General features: G+C 37.7%; 1 protein-coding gene across 3 annotated transcripts in view; it reads left to right on the forward strand.

Moving 5' to 3' along the window:
* ARHGAP10 (Rho GTPase activating protein 10) overlaps positions 1-17,170 on the forward strand; it is a 150,623-nt gene that overhangs the window by 46,637 nt on the left and 86,816 nt on the right. For 2 of the 3 annotated variants that reach the window (XM_082050451.1, XM_082050452.1), the window contains exons 4-8: positions 5,219-5,290; positions 8,377-8,478; positions 11,550-11,660; positions 13,300-13,404; positions 16,872-17,001. In XM_082050451.1, the coding sequence (XP_081906577.1) occupies positions 5,219-5,290; positions 8,377-8,478; positions 11,550-11,660; positions 13,300-13,404; positions 16,872-17,001 (520 nt within the window). The remainder of the gene's footprint in view (positions 1-5,218; positions 5,291-8,376; positions 8,479-11,549; positions 11,661-13,299; positions 13,405-16,871; positions 17,002-17,170) is intronic. The other variant, XM_082050453.1, reaches the window with a different exon arrangement.

The raw sequence follows: 17,170 nt of genomic DNA on the forward strand, positions 1-17,170 counted from the left end.
AATCGCTATGTGAAGCAGGAAAGCTTTCTGGAGGAAACAAGTGTTTTTATGTATTTTGCCCTCCCCCAACATTGAAGGTATTGGAATCAGCTTTTTTGTCAGACTGAATGCTGAAGTTTCTTAGGTAACCACAAGAGCTACATCATCTGTAAGCAGAAGTGCAACTGTAGGTAGTAAATTTCTTTATTAGAAAGTAAATTTCTTTATTTAGCAGCGGTGTTCATGACTTTGGTATTGAATCACTGCTAGGCATGTCTTCCTTCCCACGTTCTCTTGTTGCACTGAGTAGGGCAAAACTTCCTACCCAGATCTGGTTTCATTGACACTTACTCAGTGTCATGAGCTCTGCCCCACTGACTGGCAGCCTTTGCTTTATTGAGGGGTGAAACAGTCCTGCCCCTGTCTACAAATAAATCTTCCCAGTCGGTGCCCTGGGAAACTTGAAACGTTCCTTCTGTTTGGCATCAAATCTGCATTCCAGTTCCTGGGATGAGAATTGGGAACTTGGCACTCCTGTGTCACTGTGCAGTCTGCAGCAAGGTGTATGTTTATGGCTTTTTTTTTCCTTAGTAAACCTGCCTTGTACAGCAGAATTCTTGGAATGGAGCAGAGTCAGCATACATATTTACCTCATTACCATCATACTTATTGATGAGCAATGTCTAATTTCCAGTTCTTCTAGTAAAGGCTGAGGTCTAGGGACACTTTTAGGCTGGAAGCTGAGTGGCAACTGCTGCATTTGTTGAATAGGCAAAACAGATTTTGATTAGCTTAGGTTGGTCTAGCCTTTGTCGCCAGAGGCTGGACTGAGCTTCTGGGACATCTCTCGTGGGCTGAGGCTTCTTTACGTACAGCTCACACAAGCAGCCATTCTCCTCTGCAAGACAAGCCTGGTTGTGCCTGCAAGGGGAACGGGAACTTGGCCAGACTGGTCCTGCCTACTGCAGGCGGGTGAGGAAGCGTGAGGAGCATTGAATTCAGGAGGATGGTGCTGTCGGGTTACAGTGCATAGGAGGTGTCTGGGGAAGCAGTTTCTCCCTAAACAGCTATACTCCCGCCTTTTCTGAGAAAGGAAGAAGTGACAGGCTAAATGGAGTCATCTTGTGGGCTAGTAAAGACTGGTAAGTTACCTGTTGGATCTTGCTGACTTGACTGATGAAGTAGCAAACAGCTGTAGATGCACTCACTAAGGGATTTAGTCTGTGCCTTTGTGGGCTGTTGTTTTGGGCCCCTTAATCTGCAACCTGTTATTTATTTCTTTTGAAAAATAGGTAGCTGGAAAAGTCAAGATTGTCACCATTCTGTACAACTTCTCTGCCTGAGCAGATGACATTTTGTAAAGGCATCTGAAATTAGGAGATATACACAAAGCTGAAAGCCTGCTTTAAGGTGTTGTTGGAAATGTTGGATACGGTTATCTTCTGAGGTGATGATGGCAATGATTTTTTTTGGTATTTTTTTGCTGCTGTTGCCAGGTTTTTGTACAAGTTAATTTTTGCCCTTTTCATAGGTGCAGCAAATAGAACAGGAATAGCATAAGCAGTTTCAGACTGTCTGCCTGAGGCATGTGTGGACATTGGATTAAACATTCCTTAAAGCATTCCTGAGACTTTGACATTCATAAAGCTGGTTAAGATACTGTTATCTGAGACATGACGTCTTTATATTAATTCACTTATGATTTATGCTTACCAGTTTGCCTGCCAGATTTTAAACTTGAGTACATATTCCTTTCAGGTAGGTTTGGACAGATTAGAGATACAAAGAAAAGATTTTTTTTGTGCCCCTTGAGTAGTACATACCTATCATCATAATTTGCCAGGACTGGAGGAGTAGAGGGATAAAAATCAATTCAGAGTCAAGACAGAAATTGAAAGAGGAAGGAACATATAATTATATGTTAATGAATATTTAACCTAAATGCCTAATATAACTTTTCTTGCAAATTTTATGTTTTAATATGGTACTACTGATCTGTTATCTATGGTTTAAAAAAAAAAAAAGTGTTATTTTGAGTTTCCAGCTTATAAATAAGCAAACTTAACAATGAATAGCAGCATAAATAATGTTTTTGTTCTATAAGTAAGTATACATCTTTTTGTAGCTTTTAATGACAAGAACTGGATTCTGAGTACTGGAAAACAGTGCAAATGTCTCCTGATTTAATCTAGTATTGTGCATATTTTAATTATGAACTTTGTTTTTATTTCTACTTGTCAGAACAACAGCTCTGTAATTCACTGTTAGATTTACCAGTCACATCTTGGTTGACAGTTTCTGTTTATACACAAATCAACTTACACACATGCTCATTTCAGTGAGGAGAAAAGATTAATTTAATTTTTATATATGGGCCTAGTATGAAGCTCCATGAGAATAACCAAAGATCTACAAAATCCCACTTCACCAGGTACTTAAGAGCCCTGTTGTTTAATCCAGACACAGGAAGCAAAAGAGGTGACAAATCGTAAATACCTGTATGGCAGGCAAAATTCTGCTGAAGAGGCATCTGTTAACAGAAGTGTAAATGTGCAAAATGAGAAATATCTTTCTTGGAAGGAGAGGAGGCGAGGCTTGTTTTTCTGTTAATGAAAGAGTTACTGGCACATCTCACCACCGGCAGCAGAGGAATCTGTTGGCAGTCGCTGAGGGAACATCCGATTTTGATTTAAAGATTATTTTCTGCTTCAAAGAAATTCTTGTAGTGGTTCCCATGGTTAGTGCTGCACAGGAGTGTAGCAGACAAAGTGATTTGCAGCCAGCCCCACTGATTAATAAATCATAGCCTTTTCTGTGTCTGCTGTTTTTTCCTTTTTCTTTTTTTTTTTCTTTTTGTTACATTAAGGTGCTATGTTTTTCTTTTACTCAGACTTTATGCTCAGCACACATTTACTGCCTGTTGATCTTATGTTTCACTTGTTGTGTAAAAGTTCAAACAAATAATAAGCAACTTGTCATTAGATATTTATTTTAACCTTCTGGTCTGTTAAGCGGTCAGTTGCTCCTTTTAAATGATTCCACTCACCACAGTGCTCTGGCAGGTAGTGTCATCCTCTCCAAGTTTTGCTCTGATGAGGCCTCATTGCTTTCTCCTTCATTTTGTCAGTATAGAATAAAGTAGCAGAAACAATTTAAGCTTATCAAAGTTTTCCAGTACAGAAGGACTATTCTGTCACTTCCATGAACAGTTCTCTCCTATGAGTTGTGAGAATCCTTGCAGTCAGCAAGGAGGGATCCTGTGGTCCTCAGGCACTTCTGCTGAGTCCCAGGAAACCGTTTTCTGGTGCTTGGTCCAATTATAAATCCAAATTGCTGTTTCCCTTCAGCCTCTAAGAATTTACAGGAAGGTTTTGGGAGCCTGACAAAATTTGAAAAACTCGAGTATTCTAAAAACTGCTCTGTAGATTCCAGGTAACTGATGGAGTAGTTGGGATGTATGTGCCCAGGCTGCCAGGTGGGCTAAATCTTTTGCAGAACCACTTTTCAGCTCCTGTTTGGGGCACTTGACTGGTCTGGCTCTCTTTTGGTGGTAGCAGAGGCAGCTTGGGGCATGAATGGTTTTCCAGCTGCCAGGAGCATTCCCAAAGCCTGGGGATGATGAACTCTTGAGGTAATCTCTTTGCTGGTCTGGAGATGTGGCAGAAGTTGCTCTCTTGTCCCTTCCTAACCCTCCAGCTCAATCCAAGGGTCTCCTGTGCCATGGTTAGCCCAGTGCTGCTCTACATTTTTGAAAGACAAAATTGTCAGGTTTCCTTTTTCTTTTGCTCCCACCGAGGGTGCACTGAAGGGCACATTAAGTGTTTTTGCCAAAAGCAGCAAATGGATGCAGAAAGAAAAAGTTGGGGTCATGAGAACAAGAGCTCTGAAGTTTGGAAGTGTCTGTTTTATGGATGACTATGCAATGTGCAGTTTGGCCTGGACTTGCCAGATATTTGGGTTTCCAAGTAGCTACCCAGGTGAGCGTGCTGCCCTGGCCCAGTTGCTCTGGTTACAGTGAACTGGGAGGATGACTCTGACAGTAACCCCTGCATGGCTGCAGAGGTGGGAACAGACTGCTATTCAGATTTGCCTTGTGCTGGATTTCTAATACATCCCTCTGGTGTTTTATGAGAAGACCTTTTCAGAAGTGTTCCAGAAGGCTGGGTTAAGCTTGCAATATTTTATCTGAAACTTTTCACATTTGAGGGTGGGGGAAGAGAGAGAAAGCCTTCTATTGTATCTGAGGTGGGCTTCCAGGGTGCTCTGCCTAGACTCCTGGCAGCTGAGCCCGGGGGCTGTGATAAGCCCAGTCCTGGGCATGACTTACTCTGTGGGTCTGCCTTAGGACTGAGAACGGAAGCACCCTACCTGCTCCTACACAACTCCAATGCTCCTGGCATCTTTTCCATGCTGCTGTTGAGTTCAAGAAGTTCCAATCTTTGCTGAAATTTCAAACTTAAAAGAAAAAATGCTAAGTCTTATTTGCATCAAAACCAAACCCAACCCCGCTCCATCTCTGGTGAAATTTCATGTGAACAAGCAACTGTGTTTGCTGGCCAGATCTAATAAGCTACAGTTTTCTGTAGTATATTGTAGTATGTTGTGTCCTTTTTGTTTCTTTTTAGTATGGTTATGAGGGTGTTTATCATAAGTACACTGGTGGATGCTCACCTGTTCAACTAAACCTCTTGTTTCTTAACTTTACACCTCCTAATTTTGTAACTTAGGTTAACTTAAGGTTTTCTTAATGTGACTAAGTGTAAATATTTGGAAATTATATATATATATATAAATGCTCAATGTTTTAACTGTGTGTTAAAAGCTTATTGTTTGCAACTCAAGATATTGTTTTTGTCACCAAAGGAAAATCATTTGTCTTCTCTCTCATTCCTGTGTTCAGTTTTTGAGACTGTTGACCTGTTCTGCAAGACTGGCACAAGTGAAGCAGTTGCAGTTTGGCTGCAGCTTGTAAATTTCTGAAATTTCTGCATTTGTTTTAGATTTAATTTTCCTGACAGTGGGTTGAAATAAATTATAGAAATTTTGAAAGCTTGACTGAACTCAGAGATGTGATTTTTTTTTTTTTTTTTATTTTAGTTAGGATTTAGGCTCCTAATTTGTATGCTTCTCCTTTATTTTACCCCAGAGCTTGTTTGCTTTTTTCTTTTTATTGCTGATGTGGAAGTGATTTGTCTGTCAGCTGCGAAAACTTAACCCATGCTTCTTGTTTTTTCTTTAGGCACTCAGTGTTACTGAAACTCTGATCAAACCTTTGGAAAGATTTAGGAAAGAGCAGCTGGGAGCTGTAAAGGTTTGTCCTTCATTTTCCTTTAAGATAAGTTTGTTTAATTTTTCTACTTGGATTGCATTGCAGTAATGACATGTGTTTGGCAGAGAGATACTGTTGTTTATTTTTCATGTGTTCACACTTTTTTTTTTTTAATACTTTGAGAACTTGCTTCAGAAACAAATGGAAAGTATGTTTCAAGAGAAGAATGTGTCCTTTCCCTTCCCTCTGTCCTCCCCCTCCCTTATCTCCTGTGTCTGGAATAGGAGCAAACCTGCTAACAGCCTGCCCTCCTGCTCTCCTTCCTAATGAGTAACCCTGTTCTGCTTTGTATTTGCTTGCAGTTGCACAATCAAAGGCTGAAAAATATTAACTACCCAAAGGAGCTCATCTGTATGCTTTTAATTGTGTTGTTGCAACAACCTGCAAAGTGGAAATGGCCTTTATTTTACTTTTTTTTTTTTTTTTTAATAACTGATTACCTCTGTATGAGTAGAAGACAGATGGAGGATCTCAGAATATTTTTTCTTTTTGTGAAAGCTTTCAATAAATTTTTATGGTTCGTTACTACGCTGTGTATATTTAAAAAAAGACAAAAATAATATTGAAAAACTCAATCTGTACATTTCTAAACTATCACTCTGCAGATGTTTCATGTTATAGTTCCATGACTTCAGCAGCAGCAATGTTTACTAGCTAAGATAATGTTTCAGTTATGAGAGTGCTATGCATTTTTACTTTAGCTGGAATGATTAACGTGTTCCGAATATGATATCAGTGTTTGTGATCATATATCATTGCAGTTTAATAGTACAATGAGCTTTGTGTGATCTTATGGACTTCTGAGATGTATATCAGGCATCCCAACCAACAAACAATAAAAACTTGGCCTGTAGCATAGGGGTCTTCTAAGGAAAATGACAATTTGTTCCGAATGTAACCTATTGTCATAGAAGCAGCTGTAATGACTGCATTATGTCAACAGTATTTTTGGTGTTAAAGAATGTTTCCATTTTTGGGTGAGACCTCTCAGTACTTGAAATTGTCATGATCTTCATTAATTTCCTAGTCAGAATTCTGTCCTTGATGTTTCTAACTTGACAAGTTACATTCAGTCTCCATCTCACTTTTTGTTTGGATAGATGTTTCTTCCCTTTTATCTCCCTATGTATTGTTTCTGTGAAGTTGAAGCCTTTTTTTTTTTGGATGGAATTCGTAGTGATCTTAAGTAGAACAGTCTTGCATAATAATGTAATATTTAAATAAAAATCCTCTAAAAATATTTAACTCAGAATATTCTTAACTGGATATTTTTCCAATATAATCAACTTACTGACACTGGAAATAAAATTCTGCTTAGCTCTGAAAACAAAGTTATGGCATCCGGTAGTGAAATATATCTGGAATATTGTGTAGTATTTGCTTTAGGGAAAATTTATACTCTATCATAACAAAATAAAATTTGAATCTGCTGCCTAAGATTGTCATGTATCTTGCATTCCCAGCTGATGAAATGGTCTGAGATAGGCTTAAGAAGAAAAAGAAATGAAAAAAAATTAGCTCCACAGTGCTGGAAGCTGAGACCTGTATTGAATTACCCCTTGGTAAAAGATGTTGCTACTCTAATCCCAAACTGCATATGTAAAGTTTCTGGCTTTGCCTGTTTAGAAGTCAATTGCTCTCTTCTTTTCTGGCAGAACTCAGATGTTGACCCAACCAGTGGAAATTTTGCTAATATAAATGCAAATATTTCTTTTACTCCCTCAGTCTTTCTTCCTTATTTCCCATATGCTAATATGTATCTCTAATCACACTAATATATATGCATATCTTATTGTTTCTCAGTTGGTAAGGCTGATTTTTAAAAAGAATTACTTAGACTCATAGTGCAGAAAAAAATTAGCATTTTTGGTAAAATTATGTGCTGGGGAGCGATCCTAAACAGTTTAGATCCTCTCTTTATTAGAATTCCATCTTCAGAATCTGGTCCTTCAGAGAACAATAATATGCTTCACTTATGTATTGTATTACTAAAAATGAAAGGTTAAGAGAAAAAGATGAGCAAATATGTCTGTAGAGTCTAACTAGTATGTTGGGTAGAACACATCTAAGTGAAATTCCAAATTGACAGATAATAGAAAAATGTTTTAGTTGAACTGGTATCTTTCTGATGAGTAAGTGTTTCAGTTCTTGAATATGGAATATAATATTTGATTTTACTTACTTTAGATTATTTTCAACTGCAATTGTGATACTAAAAATACCTTCAAAATTGGTACATTGATTTCATCAGTGCTGAATTCTGTCTTAACACAGAGTTAAGAAACTAAAACTGAGGAAATAAAGGGTTGTTTTGCAATGTCGTCTTCTGATTTCGATCAAGGAACTTAAGATTTCCTAGAAACATGTAACGGCTCTCCCTTTTCTCTTACATTGCATTTGATGGCCAGAGACATCAATTTGCACACACGTGCAAATACCATTCATATATGTCTGTGACTGATTCTCTTTTGCTAGTGTGATTTTTCTATTTTATTGAGATTTTTTTTCCCCCATGGGTGCAATGACCGTCTGGTAGGAGCAGCAATTCAGACATTGGTCTTTGTATGGCTTTAAAATCAAGAAATACTAAGGAATATGGAACTGTGTTCACTTTCAGTTTTGAACTGTGGAACTGTTGGTACTTACTCAAATGATTTTTCTATGCTTTCCCCCCGTCAATGATAGAAAATTCTTTTTTTTTCAGTAAAACTGATATTTCCCTTCAAGTTCTCTAGTCAAAACCCAAGATGATATGGATGATCCATGAAAATAATTAAAAATGCAATAAATGAAGATGTGGTGGTTTTTTTCTGACTTTTTAAACTTAGAAGATGTAAGCATTTGTGTGCTAAGCCTCACCATAATGGTGCAATGGGATTTCATGTCAAGTTAGCCTTTAAATGAATTTTTAAAATTAGTTGGGAACATACTTCTCCTTAGTTATTTGAGCTATGATAGTTTGTTTCTCTTTGTTTCTTATTAAGTAGAGTTTGAAAAGAAGGAAGAAGGAGGGAGGCTTTTTGTACATTTTTAAATATAAATGAATGTTACTTTGTTTTTGTGTCTAGGAGGAAAAGAAGAAGTTTGATAAGGAGACAGAGAAAAACTACAGTTTGTTAGAAAAGCATTTGAGTTTATCAGCTAAGAAGAAAGAGCTGCAATTACAGGAGGTATTGTTGCCTCTCTTTTTTATGGAAGCTATGGAAACTTATGAATAGAAAAGTAGGTTTTATGCAAATGCAAACCCAGCATTCGTAGTGGTAAAAGAAAAACTTCTGTCAGCTGGAAAGGTTGGTGAGAAGATCAGTATTTGCTAAACTTGGTGGTATACTGTGTTCTGAATCAAGGGCTTGATGTGTGTATGAAATACTGACATAGTGTTAATTTTTTATATAGTTAAGGGAAAAGCAAAATGCAAATATATTATGGAAAACTGCTTTTCTTATGAGGCTTTACCATATATGTAATTTGCATTGCATTGTATGTATTGACTAAGTGTCCTGTGTTAATGCAAAGTACAGCAAGACTTCTATTCCTGAAGGAAGTGTTTTTGTGGATTGTTGGTGTTTGTTTTTATTTTATTTTATATTTTTTGCTTTCTCATGTTTTGAAGATCTGTTTTCATCACGTAGTGCTACAAAAAACTTTGTTGACAATTTATAATTTAAAACCAGATCTGTTTTGCCTGACATTCCTTCTGTCCCTGTGGGTTTCTTATCATCCTTATTTGTAATAGCTTTTATTTCTGGAGCAACAGCAAATAGTATGTGAGAAAGCAGCAGAGAAATCTGCTACAGAAACTTGCTGTAGGCAGAAGGATTTTTTTTTTTCCAGAGAAATGTAATTTTGTCAGGATTATTGATGGTTGGCCTGTGAATGCCTTGCATCATCAAACACTGAAGGTTTTCCTCAGAGATAACTCTTCTCCCTGCCCTCTACCCCATCCTAAATAGTCTACGTCATCTTTTGTAAAAAATGGTTAATGTAACTGGCAAGTAAGTTAGGAACATGAGAGCTCTGATTGTTACTTTCACTAGGATGTTACTCCTGCACCCTGTATTTGCAACGTAGGCCCTTGTTTGTATAAAAAAATGTCTTTTGGGGAGTCGAGGTGTCCTGCTGAAAGTAATGGGCATTGCTCATGTGTCTGAACTTGTACTTTTATCAAATTGATTGGCTGCCAAAGAAATCATGCAGAAAAAAAGAAAAAGTAGTAATTGTGGTGACATCTAACCTCAACAGAAAAATATAGAATGTCTACAATGGGCATTTTTAAGCTGTATCAAATATAGTCTGAAGTTTTAAAGCATGTGTGAAGACTAGAATCAGCAAATAGATTTCTTTTAAATATCCTTCAAAGTTTCATGAACAAAAAATTGTAATTCTTTAGTCAGGCTTTTTCATTTATGCATTTATTTTTGAAGTATAAATGTATAAGCAAATAAAAAAAAGGACTTGCAGTATGTTGTCAGAGTGCTAAACAGGAAAAACTTTCTTGTACAGTCTTAGAAAATAGGTGTATATAATTGCATGAGAGCTTTCTAATTGAGTATCATACTTGTCTAGTTGTGTCAGTTTTGGACTAGAGTACATAAAAGATGCAGGTATAAATTTGACAAAAATTTGATGAAAAACATGCCGTGTAGTGTGTCTTACGTTAACATAGCCTTTGACTCTGTTAGTGGAGGGATATTACTGAAGTTCCACTGGGACTCGGTATGTGTCTTATTTCTATATATCTTCAGCAATACACAATGTAGAGTACAACTTGCTGGGTGCACGAGGAGGCTCGTGCCTCAGAAAACTGAGATGTGATAATTTATTTACAGGGGAACTGAGAAGAATTAATAAAATGGCTGTGTTGCGTGTTGTATTCTTGGGCGGGGGAGAGAGGGAAGGAGACAACAGGCAGCCAAAACAATAAACAACCAAAAAACAAAGACGAGAAAAAGAAACAGGCTTATGTGGGGCTTTGGTGTATATAGGGCAGTCTCTCTATTGATTACGAGATGTCCTAGTAGACCCACTTCATAGTTTTTTTCTGTGGCTGCACTTCAGTACATGCTGACATATATATTATTATAAGCTTTGCTGACAACTCAAACAAATCCTGTGTTGCATGGTTTACAGGATGCATTGGAATGGCTTGGCTTTTTGAAACATATTTTCTTATTGATGTGCATATCAGTGCTTTGTTTTTTTTTAATGGCATTTGTTGTTAGGCCCCATTAGATGCTGTCAGCTTTCTAGCACAGAGCAGCAAAGCATGCCTTAAGGCAAAACTGTCTTGAAGCTAATTTGTCTTATCCTCTTAAAGCATAGCAGTCACTGTTCAGCCCGAAGGATCTAGTCTCAGTATCTGAGAGTGTATGATAGTGAGTCTGGTCCTTTCACCTAACCCTTTCTCCGTTCTCTTTTGTAATTTAGTGTCGAAGTGTTTGGTATTTATCACATGGGCAAAAGATTAAGTGTTAATCACTTAGAATATCCCTTTGTAGCTTTTAAAAAATGTATTTTAATGAAGGTTTCTGTTAATCAGTTCTTGAAGTTATATAGTTTAATGTGGATATGTATAATATAAATAATAATGAAATGATACATGCTAGAAAGTTAAATAGTTATGTACAAATGAACAGCAGCTGAAATGTAACTGTTCACCATCAGTATGATGTTGGCATTTCAGCAAGGCTGAGCTAAAAATCAGCTGAATCTACTAAGGTTGCATTTTTAAATATTTGATGCTCTGTGGAAATATGTGAAGTGTCTTACCAATAAGTGAACTTTTTTTTCCTTGCTTTTCTTGCCAGTCACAGTGAGCACAAGGTGTCAGGAATGTCGTTTTCTTCTTTAGTTTGACTGGAGAAATTATGTCCTCCTTTTCTAATGGAGGACACTGCTAGCCCTCTCTCTGTTGGGGCAGGCACCTTTTCAATGCTATTAAATTAGTGCACAAGTACCTACTCTGATGTATTTGGCTTGGGTTCTGTTGAAAAGAAACTTGAAGAAATATTATTGGAACGTTTCCAAAAATGTAGCCTCATAGTTTAAACCAACATACATTCTCTAGTAAAAGGGAATTGCTGCAACCATTTAAAAATAAATGAATTAGCTGCATTGTAAAGGAACAAATCCTGATCTGGAGAAAATAATAATATCACTTCCCACTTGTATGCTAAACATGTCATTTTGAAACTGTCTGCAAAATATCTTTGAAACTTCATGATCTATATTCTGTATGTAGGCAGATAACCAAGTGGAGCAGAATAGAAAACACTTCTATGAGCTGTCCCTCGAGTATGTATGCAAGTTGCAAGAGATACAGGAGCGGAAGAAATTTGAGTGTGTGGAACCTGTAAGTACCAGTGAATTCAGTCTATCCTGACATTCATAAGGGATGGAGAAGGAATGCAGTGGGATGAAAGCCAAGGATCTCTGCTTTCTGAGAAAATGTATGCAATTGTGTGACTTAACAGAATCTCATTATCAGGTGGTCCGATACATTTGAGTTCAATTACGATTGTATCTGTGCACAAATCAAGGGCTTCCACTGAGTTTCAGTGAAAATCATACATGTACTGACCAGACTTACTTAAATCTGTGAGAAGAGCTTATTTTAAAATTTTCTGAAATGTGCATTAGCTCCATAGAAAAGTGCAACTTTATGAAATGAGAACAGATAAATATAATACTGAGATAAAGGGAGGATGGATTGTAGATGTGACTTCCATTCATTCATGCTCTGAAGTCTATGGTTTTAGACCAAGTCTGTCCATTTATTCTGATACAATTATTTTAATGTAATAATGAAAAATGTCTCAAATGACCCTAATCAAAGTAGCTGGTAATTATGGAGTTAATGAGAGCTTTATATTTTCATATAGCTTATTCCTGTATGAAAAAATTGCTAAAATACTTAATAGGAAATAAATTGCTTTAAATATATTGACAGTATTCAAGGAATGGGAAAACTTTATGAAGATTTTTTTTTTTTTTTAATCCTAAATAGCTGTGGATTCAATTGTTGTGTTTCAAGCCATTTGAAGTTTCGTCAGAGCCAGACCAATCAATCTTCAAATTATGTTTTCAAAACACATCCCTTTCTCTTTTCTGAAAGCCCTCTCTGGATGGGGTTGAACTTTGTTGCTCAATTTGTGTTTGAAGTTTTCACTAGGATAGTAACCTGAAATCACTTGGTACCAAATTCTTATTAGTCTTCTCGTACATACTGCTTTAAATGTATGTGTTTTTTGCATTTTTGAAAATGGTTTATTTGCATAAGAATTTAGACTTTATTAAATGCAGTCTTTGGTTTGTTTTCTTTAACAAAGAGAGTTGTTCTTTCCAACAACCTGAACCAAACAGGAGAGGTAGGCAGTAGTGCACCTCATCCCATTTCCAATATAGTATAACTCGTTCATTCTTTCAAATCAAAACACTGAAGACGGAAACAGCAATGTGAATCGTTGATGGTTCTGACAGAGTCAGATCTGCATACAAAAGGCAGTGATGGGTAAAGTTACTGGAGGAAGGGCTTCCTTTTTCAACCAAACCAATTGACTCTGTTACAAAAGTCATCTTAATGTGGTCATTAGCAGGGCAGGGGAATGACCAGGGAAAAGGTGACTAGAAGACAGAATGATCATTGCCTCCTTGTGCATGAAGATTTATTCCAGATATCATAGGCATCAGAGCAGCTGTAGGAAAACATGACATGAGAAGGTTTGGGAGACAGGCAATATACATTGCCTATGGTCAAATTTAAAGTAGAGATAATTTATAAAGTTCCAGAAACAGGACCGCTCAAAAACTTCTATATATGTAGCTGATCATTTGGATCTAGATAGTTATTCATAAATTCTAAGTGTTAGTTGGAATTTATTTAAAAAGTAATCATTTTATCATCTCTGATCTTGCTGAAAAAGACTATGTGTGGTAATCATATTCTGGCAAATGAAGTTTTTCATTCTAACAAGTCTTGGTTTTTATTTCAGGTGCTATCATTTTTCCAGGGTTTGTTCACGTTCTATCATCAGGGATATGAACTTGCTAAAGACTTCAATCATTACAAAATGGCCCTGCAGATAAATATACAAAATGTAAGTAGAGATTAATATCCATCCCTTTGTAATTTTTTAAAATAAAATTGCGCATCTAAGTTACTGTGTATACAGTACCTGTATTGCCAATACTTTCCTCAGTGTTAATGCATTTACTGTGAACTTTGGGGATATAGTGCCATCTCCTGGCTAACCAACCACATCACTGAACAGATCGCTACTTCCACTGAGTTCCTGTTTCGTAATTTCTAAGACTTCTCTAAAAAACAAACACCAGGTAAGACACCCCCACTCCTTTTTACAGTTTTTTTATAGAGACATAACACAAGTATTATCATGAAAGAGTTTAAAAAGAATGAAGTTTGATAAAATGCATACAACACTGGAGAATTCAGAGGACAGGTGGTGAATGCTGAGATTCTCAGTGTTTTAGGTATGTTTGAAATAGAGTATGTGATGGTTGTGTCTGAGGGTCATTGTGTGGTAGCGATGTATTATCCATAACTAAGAAAAGGAAAGAAAAAAAGCTGAGCTTGTCAGCATTTGCTTTGGCATCTCTGCCAGTGGTGTGACTTGGAGTTTCTGCTTGTCTCAAAGGAGCCCTTTTCAGGCAAGAACATCCCTGTTGGTTTGGGGTACAGAACTGTATAAGGAGACTTGGTGTTAGCACCCATACGGGCTACCTGTTAGTGTGCCCTCCCAACACATTGCCCAGTGTGATCTGCTCAGGACTGGGAAAGCTGCAAGCAAGGTAATAGGCTGAAGTGCTGGGACTGACAGAGTCACTAGGCAGATGATCTGTTTGATTCTGAGATTTGTTGAAGAATAAAACTCCCTCAGAGGAACCTGGATGTACCACAGGCCTGTTGGTGAGGAACAAACTGTGTACCTTACTGCAAACAAGCAATTCATGGTTGTGCATCTGTTTTGTTGACCTCTAAGGGCACCTGGAATTAAGACATGGAAACTACTTCTCAGAGGCTGCAGTCTGTTTTTAGAAATGGCTTAACTGGCAGGCAGTAACAGGGAAATAGGAAAGCAGAAGAGAGGATTATGGTTGTTGTAATACAGTGACATGATTCATGTGTTGTGATACCATTCCTTTAATTTTCTTCCCATATGTTTAACTATCAAGTTTCCTCTTGAACTGTTGTTGATTTTGGGATGGGGAACTGAATAGTGGTAACTTCAAAAGCAGACTTCATGGCAGAAGTTAGTGCTTCTGGAAGAAGTTTCAGGACAGACTTGCTTCTTTTCTGTGCTTAGCTTAACAGAATGAGGAGCTGCACAGAACCTCAGGGGGGAGCTGATGCAAGACAAGCAAGAAATGAAACATGAGTGGGAATCTATGATACAGTTTTGAAGAGCTGGATTTCAGATTATAGATGGAAAAAAGCCAGTGAAGTGGTCTGAAGAACTGTTGAGCAATAAGAAAGCAAGCTAATCTCAGCAGCTGCCTTTTTGATTGATTGAATGGTGGTGTAGCTTGCACCAGGGAATGCAAAAGAGATTGAGCATTACAGCTCAAGTTTTATGAATAGATAGAATTAATAACCTGGATTTCAAAACACTATAGAGAGAAAGGAGGGAAAACTTAACTATCTGAGGTAAGAGGAGACTAGAAGGAAGCATCTGAAAAGATCATGACAAGACATGAGACATTCTACAGTGTGTTTAAGATGAACAAAACATCCCAAAGCAAAAATGAACTAGGGCTTGGCTCTGGTACGACCGAGCTACTGGCAGAACACTAGATTACCATGGTAGAAATGGAAAGCTACACAATTCAGTACAGAGAGCCTAGTTGGATAGGGAGAGTGATTGGAGAGTTGCCAGCATAGCTGTAGTAATTGGCCTCCTTTTCATTCAGGTTGTCTTTACTTTGAGAATTATGCTGTGGGTTTCTTCTCCATGCCTTGCCTCAGACCCTGCCTTCCTCTCACTTCCCCCAAAAAATGAAAGAAAAAATAAAACAACCTAGCTTTGTAGCCCAAGCTCTGGTAAGGTGATTCTTCCAACAAACAGTCTTATTCTCTTGTAAAAATCCTGTATCTCCAACTAGATTCCCTTGTGCTCCCAGGACTTCTCTGTTGTTATCTCAGTTCTGTGCCCAACCCCACACAAGGATCCTTGCAGCCTTAGCCACACTCTCCTGCCCTGCAAGCAAACCTGGCCTTCCCTGGGAGGAGGAGGCATAGCCATGCTGGGGTAGTGGCTGTGGTTGATGCCTGGTTAAGCTCAACTTCGTCACAGCGCAAAGGGAGACAGGAATTTTCTTGAGGTCTCTGGACCCTGTGGTGTTCCATCCCACCATTCCCAGGGTGTGTTTCACGCACCCAGATTTGTGATCACTGCACAGATAAGACTAAGATACTGGCAGCAGGATCATTTAAAGCATTTAACCAAGGAGTGAACAGTGCTCAGACAGGAAGGTTTAGGCATGAGCTCTCCATTGCTGTCAGTTTTTTTGCATTTGCCCTGAGTACGGAGTATATCTTTTAAGGTAGTTTTTCTAGGAAATTGTGAAAAGAAGTTCAGAAAATTACTTGGAGCCTTGGAAATGACTTTATGTGCAGGTCTAACTCTAAAATTTACAAGCAGATGTGACCTGAAATTGTGATGATGGATATGGGGAGGGTTCAGAGCCATTGTTTTGCCTAGAGGTAATAAGGCAATTGTTCTTAGTCATCACCTAAGGAATATCCTCAGTTTTCCTGTATGAAACTTATTGCTACAGGTGGCTGCTCTGATCAGCTTGCATGGGCTGTGTTTGTGCCTATGAATAAGTTCCTTCCAAGCATGTACCAATGGCCAGTCAGGAGTGTACTATTAACTGTCTGTGCCCAAGAATAGATACTTGCTTATATTCATGATATTGTTTGTCAGTGTATGCAACTGTGTGCTTGTCCTGGGGGGAAAAAAAAAAAGAAGAGGCGAGGCAAAATCTTTGGAATTGTATCTTTTTTTCAGAAAAATAATGGTGCTCTCAAAAAGCAACGAAACACATAAGTGTGCATCTGGAAGTATGTACTTTCCTCAAAACGCATGTGACAACTGGGGAAAATACCAACAATTTTCACACACGTTCAATGCATATTTTCAATTTGTGCAATTTGAGCAAGGGGGTATGGGGAGGAAACTAGGTATTACCATGATTATTTTACTTTTGTTATTTGCTTATTCCCCGGTTACCAGTGTTTTTCAGACCAAACTGAAGAATTTCTTGTGTCAATTGTGAGCTGCTCTGTTATTTTGTCTAGTCCCATTGTCTAATTTAGGGATGGTGTGGTTACTTTCTGATTGTTTTTACTAGTATTCTAATAAACATTTCTCTTGCAGCTGCTTGCAAACTTTGAAATGAGTGACATTCAGGAATAATAATAAACTGGACTTTTTGTTTTCTCTCTCTCTTTTTTTTTTTTTTTTTTTTTTGGGTGCTTCCTGCCTGCCAGGAAGAGTAAGTCTTTCTTCCAACTCTAGTGATGTTTTTTGCCCTCTTGTTTTAGACACGGAATCGTTTTGAAGGAACAAGGTCAGAGGTAGAGGAGCTCATGAACAAGATCAGAAGAAATCCTCAGGAACACAAAAGAGCAAATCACTTCACAATGGAAGGCTATCTTTATGTACAGGAAAAAAGTAAGATGCATTTTTTGTATTCCTATAGAGCCCATATTGTGCATACAGGCAAATCTTATTTCTATAGATAACATGAAGATGCAGAGAATTTACAGTTTATTAAACAAAGTAATGAGTAAATGTTTGAAATCTCTGATGGCAATGTTACTGTGGCTCAGAAGATCACAGT

Source organism: Streptopelia decaocto (assembly GCF_964273445.1).
Source record: "Streptopelia decaocto genome assembly, chromosome: 4".
NCBI classification, from domain to species: domain Eukaryota; kingdom Metazoa; phylum Chordata; class Aves; order Columbiformes; family Columbidae; genus Streptopelia; species Streptopelia decaocto.